Raw genomic sequence first — 19,265 nt, forward strand, 5'->3', positions numbered from 1 at the left:
ATAAATATAAAACTTTGCAGTGTTGGTGCGGTGCCTTAATAAAAATCTATAGGTTTAAAAATATCTAACATTTATAAGAAGCGTTAAAAAGACGCAGTGCTTTACAATGAATGGGCCTAACGCCTATCTTTACGAAACTTAGTCAGAAGTTTTATCTAGACAATATCTAGGTCAAGTTCGAATATGGGTCATGCCAGGTCAAAAACTAGGTCACGGGGTCGAAAAAACAAATCCAAGGGAAGAAATAAGCTTTAAATGGACATAATTATCTGATCTGCCAAATTATATATTTTTGTTAAATAAATCAAAGCGGCGCAGTAGGCGGCATTATGTTTCTGACAAACACATTGTGGTAAAAGGTAACAGTCAAGGTCATCCTTCAAGGTCTTAGGTCAACAATACAAATCCAAGGGAAGAAATAAGCTTTAAAGGGAGATAATTATTCAATATTGAACATAGCAACTTGATATTTGGCATGCATGTGTATCTCATGGAGCTGCACATTTTGAGTGGTGAATCGACAGTCACGGTAGTGGCTTTTAATTATTTGCTACTAAAAATAGAGATTTGTTAGAGACAATTATTTTCAAGGGAAGTAATTTATATAATTATAAATCTCAAACTATATATTTCCTTACCAAGAATTTAAGTTCTTTTCACAGTTACTGTACAGATTATTTTTTTTGATTATTGATAACTCAAATGATTGATTTGTCAAAGTTTTTTTTTAAATGATATAATTATAATTTCTTTCCTGTACTAATTTGTGAATGGTAGGGTTAATTACATACCTGTGGACTTATGTCCATAGATAAATGATGAACGCTGGCTATGATCTCTTTGATAAACCACAGGCCTTGGTTGTCAGTGATGTCTGACTGCCCCCCCCCCCCCCTCCGGTTGGATTGGACAAAATCCAAGGGAAGTAATAAGCTTTAAAGGGAGATGATTTATATACCTGCCAAATGTTAAATATAAATTTTATTTCAAAGCGGCGCAGTAGGGGGCATTGTGTTTCTGACGAACACATCTCTTGTTTATTCATTTTTAGCTCACCTGTCACGAAGTGACATGGTGAGCTTATGTGACCGTGTGATGTCCGGCGTCCGTTGTATGTGCATGCGTCCGTCAACAATTTGTTTGTGTAGACAATAGAGGTCACAGTTTTCATCCATTCTTTATGAAATTGGGTCAGAATGTTTAACTTGATGAAATCTGGGATGGTATTGTATTTGGGTCATCTGGGGTCAAAAACTAGGTCACTAGGTCAAAAACTAGGTCACATAATAGGTCAAATAATAGAAAAACCTTGTAGGCAATAGAGGTCGCAGTTTTCATCCAATCTTTATGAAATTTTGGCAGAATGTTTATCTTGATGAAATCTGGGTTTGGATTGTATTTGGGTCATCTGGGGTCAAAAACTAGGTCACTAGGTCAAATAATTGAAAAATCATCAACAATTTGTTTGTATAGACAGTAGAGGTCACAGTTTTCATCCAATGTTTATGAAATTCGGTCAGAATGTTTCTCTTGATGAAATCTGGACTGGGATTGTATTTGGTTCATCTGGGGTCAAAAACTAGGTCAAATAATAGAAAAACCTTGTGTAAACATTAGAGGTCGCAGTTTTCATCCAATCTTTATGAAATTTGGTCAGAATGTTTATCTTGATGAAAATTGGCTTGGGAATGTATTTGGGTCATCTGGGGTCAAAAACTAGGTCACTAGGTCAAAAACTAGGTCAAATAATAGAAAAACCTTATGTAGACAATAGAGGTCGCAGTTTTCATCCAATGTTTATGAAATTTGGTCAGAATGTTTTTCTTGATGAAATCTGGGCTGGGATTGTATTTGGGTCATCTTGGGTCAAAAACTAGGTCACTAGGTCAAATAATAGAAAAACCTTGTTTAGACAATAGAGGTCACAGGTTTCTTCCAATCTTCATGAAATTTGGTCAGAATGTTTGTCTTGATTAAATCTGGGCTGGGATTGTATTTGGGTCATCTTGGGTCAAAAACTAGGTCACTAGGTCAAATAATAGAAAAACCTTGTTTAGACAATAGAGGTCACAGGTTTCTTCCAATCTTCATGAAATTTGGTCAGAATGTTTGTCTTGATTAAATCTGGGTTGGGATTGTATTTGGGTCACCTGTGGTCAAAAACTAGGTCAAATAATAGAAAAACCTTGTGTAGACAATAGAGGTCGCAGTTTTCATCCAATCTTTATGAAATTTGGTCAGAATGTTTATCTTGATGAAATCTGGCTTGGGAATGTATTGGGATCATCTGGGGTCAAAAACTAGGTCACTAGGTCAAATAATAGAAAAACCGTCAACAATTTGTTTGTGTAGACAGTAGAGGTCACAGTTTTCATTCAATCTTTATGAAATTTGGTCAGAATGTTTATCTTGATGAAATCTGGGTTGGGATTGTATTTGGGTCATTTGGGGTAAAAAACTAGGTCACTATGTCAAAAACTAGGTCACTAGGTCAAATAATTGAAAAACCTTGTATAGACAATAGAGGTCTCAGTTTTCATCCAATCTTTATGAAATTTGATCAGAATGTTTATCTTGATGAAATCTGGGTTAGGATTGTATTTGGGTCATCTTGGGTCAAAAACTAGGTCACTAGGTCAAATAATAGAAAAACCTTGTGTAGACAATAGAGGTCGCAGTTTTCATTCAATCTTTATGAAATTTGATCAGAATGTTTATCTTGATGAAATCTGGCTTGGGAATGTATTTGGGTCATCTGGGGTCAAAATCTAGGTCACTAGGTCAAAAAATAGAAAAACCATCAACAATTTGTTTGTGTAGACAGTAGAGGTCACAGTTTTCATCCAATCTTTATGAAATTTGGTCAGAATGTTTATCTTGATGAAATCTGGGTTTGGATTGTATTTGGGTCATCTGGGGTCAAAAACTAGGTCACTAGGTCAAAAACTAGGTCACTAGGTCAAATAATAAAAAAACCTTGTATAGACAATAGAGGTCTCAGTTTTCATCCAATCTTTATGAAATTTGATATCTTGATGAAATCTGGCTTGGGAATGTATTTGGGTCATCTGGGGTCAAAAACTAGGTCACTAGGTCAAATAATAGAAAAACCGTCAACAATTTGTTTGTGTAGACAGTAGAGGTCACAGTTTTCATCCAATCTTTATGAAATTTGGTCAGAATGTTTATCTTGATGAAATCTGGGTTGGGATTGTATTTGGGTCATCTGGGGTCAAAAACTAGGTCACTAGGTCAAAAACTAGGTCACAAGGTCAAATAATACAAAAACCTTGTATAGACAATAGAGGTTTCAGTTTTCATCCATTCTTTATGAAATTTGATCAGAATGTTTATCTTGATGAAATCTGTGTTGGGATTGTATTTGGGTCATCTTGGGTCAAAAACTAGGTCAAATAATAGAAAAACCTTGTGTAGACAATAGAGGTCACAGTTTTCGTTCAATCTTTATGAAATTTGGTCAGAATGTTTGTCTTGATGAAATCTGGGTTGGGATTGTATTTTGCTTATCTGGGGTCAAAAACTAGGTCACTAGGTCAAAAATAGAAAAACCTTTTGTAGACAATAGAGGTCACAGTTTTCATCCAATCTTTATAAAATTTGATCAGAATGTTTATCTTGATGAAATCTGGGTTGGGATTGTATTTTGGTCACCTGGCGTCAAAAACTAGGTCAATAGGTCAAATATTAGAAAAACCTTGTGTAGACAATAGAGGTCACAGTTTTCATCCAATCTTTATAAAATTTGATCAGAATGTTTATCTTGATGAAAACTGGGTTGGGATTTTATTTGGTTAGTCAGGATAGCGATTCAGGGCCATCATGGCCTTCTTGTCTTGTTTATCCGGCCAAGTCAACAGTTTTCATCCGATTCTTTTCAATCTTGTTCAGTGTCTTGATATTAATGAGGACTCGAACCCTATTGATTTTCAGGTCACTGGGTTAAAGGTCAAGGACACAGTGACTTGAAATAGTAAAACGGTTTCCAGATGTTAACTCAAGAATGCTTAGGCCTAGGATCATGAAACTTCATAGGTACATTGATCATTACTGGCTGATGACCCCTATTGATTTTCAGGTCACTAGGTCAAAGGTCAAGGTCACAGTGACTCAAAATAGTAAAATGGTTACTTTTTCTTGTTTATTTGATAAAATCCACTGTTTTCATCCGATTCTTTTCAAACTTGTTCAGTGTCTTTATATTAATGAGGACTCGAATACTATTGATTTTCAGGTCACTGGGTCAAAGGTCAAGGTCACAATGACTCAAAATAGTAAAATGGTTTCCAGATGTTAACTCTAGAATGCTTAGGGTAGGATCATGAAACTTCATAGGTGCATAGATCATGACTGGCTGATAACCCCTATTGATTTTCAGGTCACTAGGTCAAAGGTCAAGGTCACAGTGACTTGAAATAGAAATAGTAAAATAGTTACTTTTTCTTGTTTATCCAATAAAGTCCACAGTTTTCATCCGATTCTTTTCAAACTTGTTCAGTGTCTTCATATTAATGAGGACTCGAACCCTATTGATTTTCAGGTCACTGGGTTAAAGGTCAAGGACACAGTGACTTGAAATAGTAAAACGGTTTCCGGATGATAACTGAAGAATGCTTAGGCCTAGGATCATGAAACTTCATAGCTACATTGATCATGACTGGAAGATGACCCCTATCGATTTTCAGGTCACTAGGTCAAAGGTAAAGGTCACAGTGACTCGAAACAGTAAAATGGTTTCCGGATGATAACTCAAGAATGCTTACGCCTAGGATCATGAAACTTCATAGGTACATTGATCATGACTGGCATATGACCCCTATTAATTTTCAGATCAAAGGTCAAGGTCACAGTGACTCAGAACAGTATAATGGTTTCCAGATGATAACTCAAGAATAATAAGGCATAGGATCATGAAACTTTATAGGTACATTGATCATGACTGGCAGATGACGCCTATTGATTTTCAGGTCACTATGTCAAAGGTCAAGGTCACAGTGACAAAAAACGTATTTACACAATGCTGCCACTTCAACTGACAGCCCATATGGGGCATGTTTTACAAACAGCCCTTGTTTAAAAAGAGCAATATCGAAGCAATAAGTCCAGAATGACTTCCCCTTGAATATGAGAAAATTTTAAAATCCCGCTTGTTCTCGCAATTTATTCCACAGTTTTCATCCAATTATTTCCAAATTTGCACAGTATCTTTATATCAATGAGGACTTGAACCCTATTGAATATGAGCAGTATCGGAGAAATAAGTACACAATAATCTCCCCTTGGATTTGAGAAAATTCTCCTTGTTTGCATGATTAAGTACACAGTTTCCATCTTATTCTTTCCAAACTTGCACAGTGTTTATAGCAGAAGAGCAATTCAGGCCCTCATGGGCCTCTTGTTCTTATTTTTTATATCATTTTTCTTATTTCTCTAGGTTTCATGTATCATTATCCATCTTTCCCTAGGTTTCTTGTATTGGTTCATCATTTTCTATATTTCTCTAGGTTACTTGTATTATTTCATCATTATCGATATTTCTCTAGGTTGCTTGTATTATTTCATCATTATCCATGTTTCTCTAGGTTACTTGTATAATTTCATAATTATCCATATTTTTCTAGCTTGTTTGTAGTATTTCATCATTATCCATATTTCTCTAGGTTGCTTGTATTATTTCATCACTTTCCATATTTCTCTAGGTTACTTGTCATGGATGAGATGCAGAAACTGGACCCAGATGTGACCTTCAGGAACAAGAACGATGTGGATCAGGCAACTAGATTCCTCCATGAAAATGGTATTTAAATTGACCATATCTGTAAACCAATATTGAGGTAGAGGATATTTGTCAAATGTTAATGATAGATTTGATGTTTGGTTTGCTCCTTTTTCTGCTTAGCATTTCCAAAACATAAATAATACAACTTGTTTCATGTAACAACCTGCAGAGTCACTATTGTGACTTGCTCAAGTTTCAGTTATTCCCTATCTTTCAATTTATGCCATAAGGTCTAATCAATGTATAAGAAACCAAATAGGAACCCTCCCCCGCCCTCTGTCTTATGGCTGTACAATTATATATTTTTTGGATTTTATCTCTCTTGTTACCGATCTTTAATTGCAAGCCAGACAGTCTCAACAATCTATTTTCCACAAAAATTGATACCCTCCCCTTCCCCGCACCCCTGCCCAATCTGGCTTGCTAAAGGACAACTTTAGATACCTTTCTATTTTAAATTGCCAGGTGTGATACTCCATTTTGAGGACATTGCCCTGCGGGACTGGTACTTCATACAGCCTCAGTGGCTGTGCGACAAACTGGCCAAGGTGGTCAGCCATAAGCTGCAGGGATATCGCAATGAAGGTACTGCAAAATTCCTATCCCAAACTGTTCAAGATCCTGTTTAAAGAAGAAAAAATGTATACTTTGAAAGATTCCATAAATATCAATATATAAGTGACACTAGTCAAATATATTCATGAAACATGATACTTTAAAAAAAATGTTGCATTATCTAAGAGAAAAACTGTTAAAGTGCAACATAAATGTACTTTCATTTCAGTATGATCCCAAAATTTCTATCTTTTCTACGGTTTCTTATAAATGAGCCGGGGAAAACAGAACTTAATGCATGTGTGTAGAGTGTCAGTTTGCACAGGCTTATCATGGGCTACACTTTCTGCTTTTATGGATTTTTGTTGTTGAAAGGTTCCTAAGTCTTTACTATACAAAATCCAGTTGAGGCGGAAAGTGTTGTCACAGATTAGACTAAGCAGACTGCACAGGCTAATCAGGGTCGACTCTTTACGCAAATGTATTTAGCCCCTTTTTTACAACGTGCAGTCAATTCATGTATTTTTTTCCCCAGGAGTTATGAAGAAGACTGTTTTGGAGGATATCTACAAGGAGTCGCGGAATATGTCGCTGGTGATAGACAGCTTGCTGAACAAATTTGAAGTAGCACTCGCCATTGACAACGATCAAATATTGTTGCCCTCACTGCTGCCTACACACAAGGATATAACAGATCCTGGCAAAATGCCAAAGGTACTGTGAAGGGAGGTAACTTACAAAAAGGGGCGAATTGCTGCTAAATTTCTGGTCAGATTCCTGGGTCTTGTTTAGTGACATTCCAGGATGGTCATTTAACGGTTTTAAGGGCGATTTTGTCTTTGTAGCTTCAAGTTAGGCATATATAAGAAGTGGTTGTTTAAAGGGAGATAAATATCCCCTGCAAAAGGGGGAAAGATATAGAATAAGCATTGTCCGTCCATCAGTCCGTCCGTCCGTCAGTTACAAAACGTTTCAAGGCTACACTGTAACTCCAATATAAAGCGCTCCGTTATAACGCTGAATCCAATATAACGCGGAGGGTGCTTGGATCCCATTTTTTCTCCAACCTTCCATTTTATTTCTGATTCAAATCCGTATAATGCAACTTCATGTATTTTCAGACAATTCAAAGATGGCGGCAATCACAGTTATGTTGATTGCTTTATTCAACCGTCCGTTGAACCGATTATAATCGCCTCGAGGTTAAACAACACCGACAGCTAATTGGTGTTAATCTGTTGTGTAATGTCAATAAAGGTGTGAAAAACTCGCGTGTCAGTGTTCATTACATGTTTTCCTCATCAGTGCGGTTCAGTGCGATAATTTCCATAAGTTAAGTGCAAGCGGGATAGTTATACAATTCAAGTAATTCAAAACGATTGAAACATTCTTTCTTTGATATGGTTGCAGTTTGACTATATTAAATGAGCGGCTGTGAAATATACTGCCTACTGTATAAAACTACTTTTTCTGTCATTTTATTATCGTTCTAGTATTATGTCATTAAATCTTTCAGTTCGTGTATAAGAAATTAAATAATGCAGACGATTTATTTACATGCGAACGCAGTGTACCGGCAATTGTTAACAGAGCTTCACTTTCATTTTCGCGCGGTATCAGAAAGTCCCCGGGAAACACGTTTTTTGCATGCGTATGACGCAATAAAACAATTTTTGTACATGAGTCGTATTGCATTCAATCTAAATTTAAAGTCGCTCGTCCAATGAAAGCTCTGCCCCATAATGCACTGTACTCTTAACACTTCTGAAAATGGCATATATGCGTATAGTCCAAATAATTAGACGTAAGCTACCCCGCTTAATGTAAATCGACCTCATATTTATAGGAGTAATATGCGTACGGTTGTGTTTACGAATTTCTTAAACATATATCGTCATTAATGTTCAAGATTATTATTTTTTAAGTGATGTTGCAATTTTATTGGATTATCGGATAAATGTTCACATAAGAAAAGCAGTATGTATACTGTTATCGATACGATTCGGTTTATATTCATGTATTTGCGTCAGCATGGCAATATATATATACATGACCTATATTATAGGCTAATCTATACCTGTTTTGTTTATAGCGCCCTGCAGTAAATGAGCTCAAAACCTATAACGCGGATCCGTTATAACGCTGTTTCGCGGCTTGGACCCCATTGACCGCGCTATATTGGAGTTACAGTGTATATCTCAGAAACTATATAAGATATTAACATGAAACTTCTTGGGTGTTTTTGTGTTTTATGTATTGTGTCTTAAGATTTGTGTTAAGAATTTGTATTGGTAGATATTTACTTGTAAAAAAAGGAATGAAATTTAATTGAAGAGTCCTTAAGGTTAAAAAAAAAGAAAAGAAAACAGGAGATAATAAATTCAGCTGTTTTACTGTAAAAACTCTATAAGTTTATATACAATTTAAACAAAAATTGTGTCTGAAAACTTTAAACTGAAAAACAATAAATCCCGAATGACAGGTGTTGGATAATTAAGATACACAATGACAAATATACAGACATATGCTGTATAATGTCACATGCACAGGTATGAATTAGTTTTACAAAAAGAAGCCACAATTATGTATTTTACCATCTCATGAAATGAGAATATGTAATTTATCCAATACCTTATGCGGACTAATAGTTTGGTGTTTGTTCTTCAACTGATATCTTTAATATCTTCAAAAGTTGCAGCGTGTGATAAAAAAAAATACAAATTGAGACTCATACTGTTGTTCGCTGTACAATGTCATTAGAATTCGGTGTAAAAAATGAATTGTCTTTTGAATTAATGACCATCATCCTGTGGCAAAACTTATGTTGAATATGTCATAGGATTTTAAAGAAATCAGGTTTTACATTATGAGTGTCATACAACATGTCCGAAAATAAAAAGTTTTAAATATGGGTAAAAATTTGGATGTCTGAAAAAAATAAAGTCATCAAAAATTATTGTTTTGGCCAAAAACATGGATGTCTGAAATTTAAGAGCATTCGAAAACATAAATGTTGCCAAACTTTGCCTTCTATCTTTTCAGATCCCTTTACGCACAAGGACAATATCAAATGGTTCTGGACCAGTGGGCACACATATGGAACCAGAATTTCCACATGGTTCAATTCATCGTGGTGAAATGGTCATGAATAGTGTCAGGCCCTTCCTGAATCCAATTTTTTCCAACACTCGCCTGTATCTTCTGACCTACTTTCCAAGCGGGTTCTGGCCGCGGCTAATCACAAAAGTGTTGTCAGATGAATCATTCTCAGAACATGCCGCAAGTTTGTTTTTCATACCAAAAGAGCTCAAACTGCGATGCCCCGATTTGCAAAAGGCGAAACCCTCCTGGAGATGTTGGCAGACTGGTTTTGAACTTGAGTACCTGAATAACACCATCATGCAGGTGAAAGAGGTGCATTGTGGGGACACAGTCTACGGAAGAGGACTATGCAATTATGCCGACGAACATTTATCCATTCGGTGTCATTTCGACAATGAGTGGCGCCAACTCGACATCAAAGACAGCGTCATTCTCGAAATTTCCTTTCGGGTCGACAAGCTGACGGCAAACTTCAGTCTAAACATTCAGAATTCCGTTCAACCCTTGATGCCTTTCATAGAACAGATTGACTTCTTTCATGACGAAAGAGCAAAGACAGGGATACTTGCCAAAGTAGTCGAGCATATTGATAATTTATTGCAAGACTGGTTTCCCGAAATTGGGGAATCCCGATTCAACCAGACGTGCCTCGGAAGATATCTTGTGACTCGGGTAATTCCTTGCCCGTTATGCCTTCAAAAGGAGGTCTCTGTCCAATCTGGGGCGCAAAATTCTTGGGACCTTATCAGTAATTCTGTGGATGACACATCCCTGTCTGTCTCGGTATCGGACGTCAATCCGGAAATGACCGACAGTCCAAAGAATGCCACTGCCAAAACTCGGGTGATGTGTACCTTCCTGGTTGAGCGATGCATAAAGAATGTATTCGATGGTTTGGACGAGATTTGTGACATCCATAATGCGGTCTCCCCAATGATGATGACAGACAAAGACGGCATCCACCGGCAGTTTTACATTGCTCCAGATTTCGTTAGTAGCATGTTATTTAGCAAGAGATTTGATCTTATCACACATATGCATTTAAACTCTGTATTTGAGTTCCAAAGAAAATAAATTTAAATTAAAGACCTTTCTTTCTAGAAAGTGATTATGCTTATATGTTTATCTTAATGTTTTTATACATGTTAAAAGCCCGTAAACACTCAAAATCAACAAATATTCGTATATTTACGAGCAAACGCGAGATTGGCTTCGTGCAACTTTGTAAATGTGGATATTGTGGTGAGAAATTAAGATGGAATATATTGTCGCACAAAAAACATAAATGAGGATTTTATATCTTGTTAAATCTATGTTACCATACCACATCGTGCGTTGACATTTTGGCTATTGCAATAAAGAACACTGATTTTGTATGCAATAACTTTATTAGCCGGATTTTTTTCGAAAAAATCTCGGCTTATAGATTGATGTTGTCGGGCGGGCGGGGGGGCGGGCGGGCGGGCGGGGTGGCGGCGTGCTCGAAAATGTTAAAGTTCTTATTTCATGGTATAACTTTGGTATGCTTGGACCTAGAGTCTTCAAACTTGACATGAAGGTTGGCCAGGATTAACAGATGACCACTGGTCATTTCAAGGTCATTCATTTGAAGGTCAAGGTCACTGTGACCTTCAATATAAAAAATGTTAAAGTTGTTATAACTTTGGTATGCTTGGACCTAGAGTCTTGAAACTTGACATGAAGGTTGGCCATAACTAGTTAGTAACCACTGGTCATTTCAAGGTCATTCATTTGAAGGTCAAGGTCACTGTGACCTTGAATGTAAAAATGTTAAAGTTCTTATTTCATGGTATAACTTTGGTATGCTTGGACCTAGAGTCTTCAAACTTGACATGAAGGTTGGCCAGGATTAACAGATGACCACTGGTCATTTCAAGGTCATTCATTTGAAGGTGAAGGTCACTGTGACCTTCAATATAAAAATGTTAAAGTTGTTATAACTTTGGTATGCTTGGACCTAGAGTCTTGAAACTTGACATGAAGGTTGGCCAGAACTAGTAAGTAACCACTGGACATTTCAAGGTCATTCATTTGAAGGTCAAGGTCACTGTGACCTTTAATGTAAAAATGTTAAAGTTGTTATAACTTTGGTATGCTTGGACCTAGAGTCTTGAAACTTGACATGAAGGTTGGCCAGAACTAGTAAGTAACCACTGGACATTTCAAGGTCATTCATTTGAAGGTCAAGGTCACTGTGACCTTAAATGTTATTGTTGTTCATGTATATGCATGCATTCAAAACATAACACAAGGTTTGCTCATGCCTTGAAAAGTACTTACATTTCATTTTGACCTTTGAACAATATTTCAGTAATTTAAGTATTGCATTGACAAAAACACGAAAGGTACTTTCCTGTCATTTAAATCAAAAATCCGGCTTCAATGCGGTCATCTCCGACCGCGGAACTCTTGTTTTACAAACTATATTGCAAAATATTTTTGTATTTTGAGTATTCATGTTACCTTAAAAATTGTGATAGTGATGATGATGATGATGATGTGATGAAGAGAAGAAGGAAGGTGCTCTGATTTATTGTTTTGATTTATAACAATGCTACAGATAAAGAATGGATGATGCTTCCTGTGATTATTGTTAAAGCATATTGTTCCTTAAATCTTTTTATTTGAAATTTTCGTTAGTTTTGCATTTTTGGACAAACTTTGAGCTTGTTTTATTCTGCAGACTGGTGCCAATTTATCAGTGCAGGGCTTGCAGACTGGTGCAAATTTATCAGTGCAGGGCCTGCAGACTGGTGCCAATTTATCAGTGCAGGGCTTGCAGACTGGTGCCAATTTATCAGTGCAGGGCTTGCAGACTGGTGCCAATGACAGTCACCACTAGTTGCTTACTTTTTCTTCTTTCCAATCTGTTGGCAGGTGTTCCACGACCTTGACCTGTCCATGCTGGTTGAGGATGAAGTCATCCACATGACCGAGCAGCTGGGTCATGGGGCGTTTGGCACTGTGTATGCGGGGGTCCTCAAGAGGGTATGTTGGGGTCCTCAAGAGGGTATGTTTTGTCCTCAAGATGGTATGTTGGGGTTCTCAAGAGGGTATGTTGGGGTTCTCAAGAGGGTATGTTGGAGCCCTCATGAGGGTATGTTGCGCTTATCAAGAGGGTATGTTGGTGTTCTCAAGAGGGTATGTTGGGGTCCTCATTAGGGTATGTTGGGGTCCTCAAGAGGGTATGCTGGGGTCCCCAAGAGGATATGCACGGGGTCCTCCAGAGGGTATGTTTTGGTCCTCAAGATTGTATGTTGGGGTCCTCATGAGGGTATGTTGGGGTCCTCAAGAGGGTATATTGGGGTCCTCAAGAGGGTATGTTTGGGTCCTCAAGAGGGTATGTTGGGGTCCTCAAGAGGGTATGCAGAGGTCCTCAAAAAGGTATGTTTGGGTCCTCAAGAGGGTATGTTTGAGTCCTCAAGAGGGTATATTGGGGTCCTCAAGATTGTATGTTGGGGTCTGAGCTCATGAGGGTATGTTGGGGTCCTCAAGAGGGTATGTTGGGGTCCTCAAGAGGGTATGATGGAGTCCTCAACAGGGTGTGTTTGAGTCCTCAAGAGTGTATGCTAGTGTGATATGAAATAGTCATTACACAAATATTGTTAATACAGAACAATACAATCTTATTGTTTTTTGTTATGAATTTATAATGAATCAAAATGCAAAAACGCAGTGAATGAATAATGATTATAACGTAATGATTTTTTTTTTATGATAGCTGGGATAGCGTTTTATCAATGTATAGGGCGCACCAACTATTTAAATTGAAACTTGGGGGTAAAAAATTGTGCATCATACACACACGATTACTTACGGTAAATATATCAGGTGGACTTGGTGCTTGAATGTTCTAGTTTCAGGAATGTCTGGCACACTGATATGCTTTGCTGCACAGTGTGTTTGGTCCACAATAAAGTCCCTTATTATTTCTGTGCTGAACTTGAGCAATAAATGCTCTGTGTGTGTATTTCAAAATTATATCCTTCCAAGACTGAGGGTGCAAAACTTTCTAGTCTCACAAAGGTTGGGACACATTTTGAACTTTAACTGCAATATAAAAGCTGTTATAGTTTTTTACTGAAAGAATTTCAATTTTGATGTGGTCTTGCGCTGGGGGGGGGGGGGGGGGGGGGGGTGGGGGTACATGAGTGCCTTGTGGACGCTTGAACCAAGAGAAAAATGTTTTTCTTAACACTGTGCAGTCTTAATTATAAATAATTGTAGTTAATTATTTGTGTTATTAAGGTGTGTTTTCATGTATTTACAGACAGTTCATGTATCTGTTGATTATGACTAAATCATTCAGAATCTTTGAGTGTTTTTCTTAAAATAGTAGCCCAATATTTTTCACCATGCAAACGCCAACGCTTAATTGGCTTTCCTATGACTTCATAACCTAAACTTTCTGAAATGACAAATATTTTTTTATTTTGAAGGAGTTACCATGCATAAATGTTATTTCATTCAATTTAGGACCTAATATTAAATAGTTCATGCAAAGTATATATTAATTTTGTTCTTAAATAGTTTTAACTGAGCATATTGGGGGAAAAAGGGAATAAAAGTTCCCCATATACATTTTTGTGAATCATAGTCATCTAAGTTCTCTTTGCTTTTATCGTTTTTAGGATGAGCACAATCAGTGTAGTGTAGCCGTCAAAGTGTTGTATGACCCGCAGGCACAAGACAAGAGAAAGGTTTGTAAAGTTTGTTGGTAAATTCAGATAAAATCTACAAAAGTGAGGTGGAATGTTGAGACATCTGTGTCCTACATTCACATGTTTAGTTTGATGAAAGAAATGATTAATCAGGAGTCTAGGAACCTGAAAAAAATCCCTATATACTGACAAATGTTATGGGGACCCTAACATAATTACTTTCAGTGACCGAATTATCTATTCCCAGGTTCACAAAACGCATTGTTTGAAATTTGTTGGAACACAAAGTGTCAACGTTAGTGTCTATTTTTTCTGTTCATTCTAATATCAAATAAGTATCAGTATTAAAGCACATGACATACATTTGTATAATTGAAATCTCATGATGTCATAAACAATAACCTTTTGACTACAATTTCCCACACTTATTCTATCAGTGCTAGTTATATACAGGACGTAAGAAGTTTTGACAGAAATTTCGGTTCCCACCACCAAATGTGGGAAACACTGGCTTGTGGCCTTTTGCTAAATTATGCTCTTGGGCTTTGCCTTATCAAAGATCTTTCAACAAGTATAAGTCAAGGCTGAATTCTGAGCTCACAATAAATTTATAATTTATAGCAATCTCTGAGAAAAGCGGGTTTACCGTAATTACTCGGAGTTTTTGGTCACTTAAAAATAAGAAAAAATTTAGATACAAAAAATATTCAAAAAATACAGGTGTCCGAAAATTTAGAGACAAAAATGTTATGTTTGTTTGTCAATAATTATATTTATATAAAAACAATAAATAAAAGTGCAATGATTTTATTGTGTTGTGTTCTTCTTTCTCTAATTTGAAATAAATACAACTTCACATCTTTGCAATAACTTACCAGAAATTTTACATAAAAAACAAAAACAAACATTAACATATTGCTTTCTTAATACAATATCATTTCATATGCTGTTGGAAGACACAACTGTTTATTACTGGTTTCCCAATAATGCACATTTAATGGTCCATTTCACTCAGGCAGCTATAAATTAAACTGGTCGTAAAAATGATCGGAGGGTATGCGAAAACAGGGCGGAAATCTGGTTAAATAGCGCTGTATAATTGACCGTCCGAAATTTAAAGTCTTAATTATGGACAAAAATATGTCTGTTCCCAAATTTTGAGGCAGGAAAATTAATTATTTTAGCCCAAAAAAGGGGTGTCCTAAAATTAAGAGTTCCGAAAACTTAGAGTAATTACGGTAATGCATGTGCGTAAAATGTCTACACATTTCACCTGTGCAGTCTGCATTGGCGTATCAGTGACGACACTTTGCATTTTTATGGATTTTTTTTTTATTTACAGGAAGTCTCTTTTAAACTGAAATCAAGTTTAAGCAGAAAGTGCTGTCCCTGATTAGCCTGTGCACAGGCTAACCTTGGATGAACCTTTAGGCAGATGTATTATGCCAGGTTTTCCGAAAGCGGGGCTCAAACTTATTATAAAAATGCTTCCAACATAAAGGGCATGTGAAAGATGGGGAAAGAAATTAAGTTCTGTAATCATAGAGATTTGTGCATAACCATTACAATTATTTTAAAAGAAAGTTGTCTTGTTATTTAACTTTTTCAAAATTTTCAATGTAATATAAATCGATGTTCGATAATATCTCCAGGTATATGTTCTAATCTCCTTTCAGGGTCAGCTGATGCCTCAAATCTGCCTAGAAACAGTGTGCGCGGCATACACAAACGCCCGCCAGGAGGTTAGCATCCTTCAGACCGTGGAGCACCCCCACATCGTGCCCCTGCTGGGTCTCGCGCGGCGCCCACTGGCCCTGCTCCTCTCCCTGGCCCCTCTGGGCTCCCTTACCAAGATCCTCAGGACTCAGCTCAGAGATGGACTGCTGCTGCCTGTGTGGGTGGTCAGGCAGGTTGCTCTGCAGGTGAGACTTTAGGCCTAGTATTGCAAACATACTTAAGTCAATATTCATAGCAAACTTTGATTTTTGTTCTCAATTTTTGAGATGAGATTGACCACCATGCTCAATTTGGCGTTAACAAAAGCTTTTTTTTGAGTTTTGAGTCTGACTCAATCCTAAGTTTGATGAAAGATATTAGCAAATGCTTCTAGCTAAGATTTGAGATTGTTCAATGTATTAAATACTTAGCTGAGAGAAAACTCAAATCTCATTTTCTGAGTTGAGCAAGAAAATGGAGAATTTTGATGATACTGCGTCAGTGATTAAAAAAAAAAAAAATTCCCCACATTGGTGCAGTTTTTATTTCAAGCATTTTAATGACCCCCCTACCCATCCCTTTCAAATTTGTCAAGGTTTATCTCTGTCTGTTCAGGTGAGGATTTCTTAAAGAGCACTTTTTTTACTTCCAGTTGTTTTTGTCTGATCTTCATGAAATTTGATGAAAATCATTTGTGGGCATAATGGGTAAACAAAATGTGATAGTCAGGCCATTCCTCTCAAATTTACTGTCGTGCAATGTTCTCTGGAAAAACCTTTTGCCATGCATTTTTCATTTTGCAAGCAGATGCATTTCAGCGTGATTTCACGGGACATACCTCAGTTAGAATACCATGTACCTTGTTTCTTCCAAAAGGTGATCGATGCATTGGACTACCTTCACAACCGAAAAATCGTGTACAGAGATTTGAAATCTGACAACGTTCTGGTCTGGCACTTCCCTGCACCAAATAACCTTGACCCGACTGCGGCGGTCCTTGTAAAATTAGCGGATTATGGGATCAGCAAATCTGTATTTCCGGGAGGCGAGGCAAAGGGTTTTGCTGGAACTCCACCGTTTATTGCCCCTGAAATAATCGTGCACACTGGACGGGATACATATACAGAAAAGGTATAACTATGCTGATTTGTAAGTTTTGTTTAACATAAAATAAACAAGACAAATTCTGCTCTCTGTTATAAAAAAATACTGGTTGTAATAAAAGATGATATATCTTGACTTATATTAAAATATGAGTTAGTCATCATATTTTGAAATTGATGTTGTAAAGTATGTAATTGTTCTTTTAAATATTTATATGTATCTATATAATAAAGACATATGTAATAAAGACCTATGTAATGAAGACCACCTATATAATGAAGACCTTTTTAATGAAAACCTCTATATTAAATGAAGAATTAAAATTTAGCCAACATTGCACAAGATGCAGGGATACAGCCTAGAGTCTCACTATAGGGGATCCTAGTCTACAAACAAAGTAGCCCAAAAGATTTTAGCTTTGCTCTGGAGAAATTAGGCTTAATGCATATGGTTAAAGTGTCATCCAAAATAAGACTGTGCAGTCCACACAGGCTAATCAGGGTTTATACTTTCCACTTTTATTGTATATTTTCGTCTAAAAAAGTCTCTTATTTACAAACACCACGGTAGGCGGAAAGTGTTGTCCCTGATAAGCCTGACTGCACACTGCATAGGCTCATATTGGTTGACACTGCACACTGCATAGGCTAATATTGGCTGACACTGCATAGGCTAATATTGGTTGACACTGCATAGGCTAATATTGGTTGACACTGCACACTGCATAGGCTAATATTTGCTGACACTGCACACTGCATAGGCTAATATTGGCTGACACTGCATAGGCTAATATTGGCTGACACTGCATAGGCTAATATTGGTTGACACTGCATAGGCTAATATTGGTTGACACTGCACACTGCATATGCTAATATTGGCTGACACTGCACACTGCATAGGCTAATATTGGTTGACACTGCACACTGCATAGGCTAATATTGGTTGACACTGCATAGGCTAATATTGGTTGACACTGCACACTGCATAGGCTAATATTGGTTGACACTGCACACTGCATAGGCTAATATTGGTTGACACTTTATGCACGTACATTTCCCAAGAGCAAGGCTTTTTTTAGATGAACATCGTCTCATTTGGCATACATGTATTCATAATAATACACACACAAATAAAAAAAACTAGGTGGACATTTTCTTATTTGGTATATTCATAATGCAAGCAAAATTTTATTTTATTATTTTCAATGTTCAGGTGGACATTTTCTCATTCGGCATGTTCCTGTTTGAACTTTTGACGTGTAGACAGCCCTTGGAGGAGATACACAACATCAGCATGCACGTCCTGAGTGGCGGTAGGCCCACACTCACCACTGAGGTATGGGCAGAAATTAGGCCTTGTTCTGGGAAATCTGGGCTTAATGCATGGCTGTAAAGTGTTGTCCCAGATTAACATGTGCAGTCTGCATATGCTAATCAGGTACACTTCTTTCTTCTTGTATGGAATTTTTTGTTTAATGGAAGTTTTTTCTTAATGAAAATCAAGTTTAGGCGGAAGCTGTGGTCTCTGATCTCGGACAACACTTATGAACATGCATTTAGCCCAGTTCTTTCAGAATTAGGCTCAATTAGTTATGTTGATTTGCTCCATCGTTTTAATGCCCCCGGATCAAAAGATCGGGGGTATATTGTTTTTGGCCTGTCTGTCTGTCATTCATTCATTCATTCATTCATTGTGTGTGTCCCAAAACTTTAACCTTGGTTAAAGTTTGATAACTTTTGCAATATTGAAGATAGCAACTTCATATTTGGCATGCATGTGTATCTCACCGAGCTGCACATTTTGAGAGGTGAAAAGTCAAGGTCATCCTTCAAGGTCAAATATCATTGTATTTTTCTTTCCTAAAACTTAAACCTTCGTTAAAATTTGGTCATAACTTTTTTAATATTGAAGATAGCAACTTGATATTTTGCATGCATGTGTATCTCATGGAGCTGCACGTTTTAAGTGGTGAAAGGTCAAGGTCATCCTTCAAGGTCAAAGGTCAAATTTATGGCATCAAAGCGGCGCAATAGGGGGCATTGAGTTTCTGACAAACACATCTCTTGTTTAATACTTAAAAAGAAAATTACAAATACTGGAAAATTCTGACAAGCACAAGAAAAGCGGACTGCTCTTTTTAGGAGGATATGCAATACATTTTTCAATCCAATCTGTCCAATTCATAAGTTTCGTTATTTTTTTACACATTCTGTCATTTTCTTTTTTCTTTTCTTTTAGTTACATATTTTTATTTGTTGGTTTTCCCTTAGAAAATGAAAATAAATGAAACACTGAAAGACTGGGAGTTA

The 19,265-nt window shown here is 36.9% G+C and overlaps 1 protein-coding gene across 1 annotated transcript in view; it reads left to right on the top strand.

Annotated features, from left to right (window-relative positions):
• The window catches only part of LOC127869081 (leucine-rich repeat serine/threonine-protein kinase 1-like), an 80,688-nt gene that overhangs the window by 42,489 nt on the left and 18,934 nt on the right, over positions 1-19,265 (top strand). Inside the window, exons 17-25 of the mRNA XM_052411370.1 lie at positions 5,718-5,815; positions 6,263-6,382; positions 6,888-7,066; positions 9,395-10,444; positions 12,353-12,463; positions 14,107-14,175; positions 15,813-16,058; positions 16,729-16,983; positions 18,169-18,291. Coding sequence (XP_052267330.1) covers positions 5,718-5,815; positions 6,263-6,382; positions 6,888-7,066; positions 9,395-10,444; positions 12,353-12,463; positions 14,107-14,175; positions 15,813-16,058; positions 16,729-16,983; positions 18,169-18,291 — 2,251 coding nt within the window. The remainder of the gene's footprint in view (positions 1-5,717; positions 5,816-6,262; positions 6,383-6,887; positions 7,067-9,394; positions 10,445-12,352; positions 12,464-14,106; positions 14,176-15,812; positions 16,059-16,728; positions 16,984-18,168; positions 18,292-19,265) is intronic.

Source organism: Dreissena polymorpha, chromosome 2 (assembly GCF_020536995.1).
Source record: "Dreissena polymorpha isolate Duluth1 chromosome 2, UMN_Dpol_1.0, whole genome shotgun sequence".
Lineage (NCBI taxonomy): Eukaryota > Metazoa > Mollusca > Bivalvia > Myida > Dreissenidae > Dreissena > Dreissena polymorpha.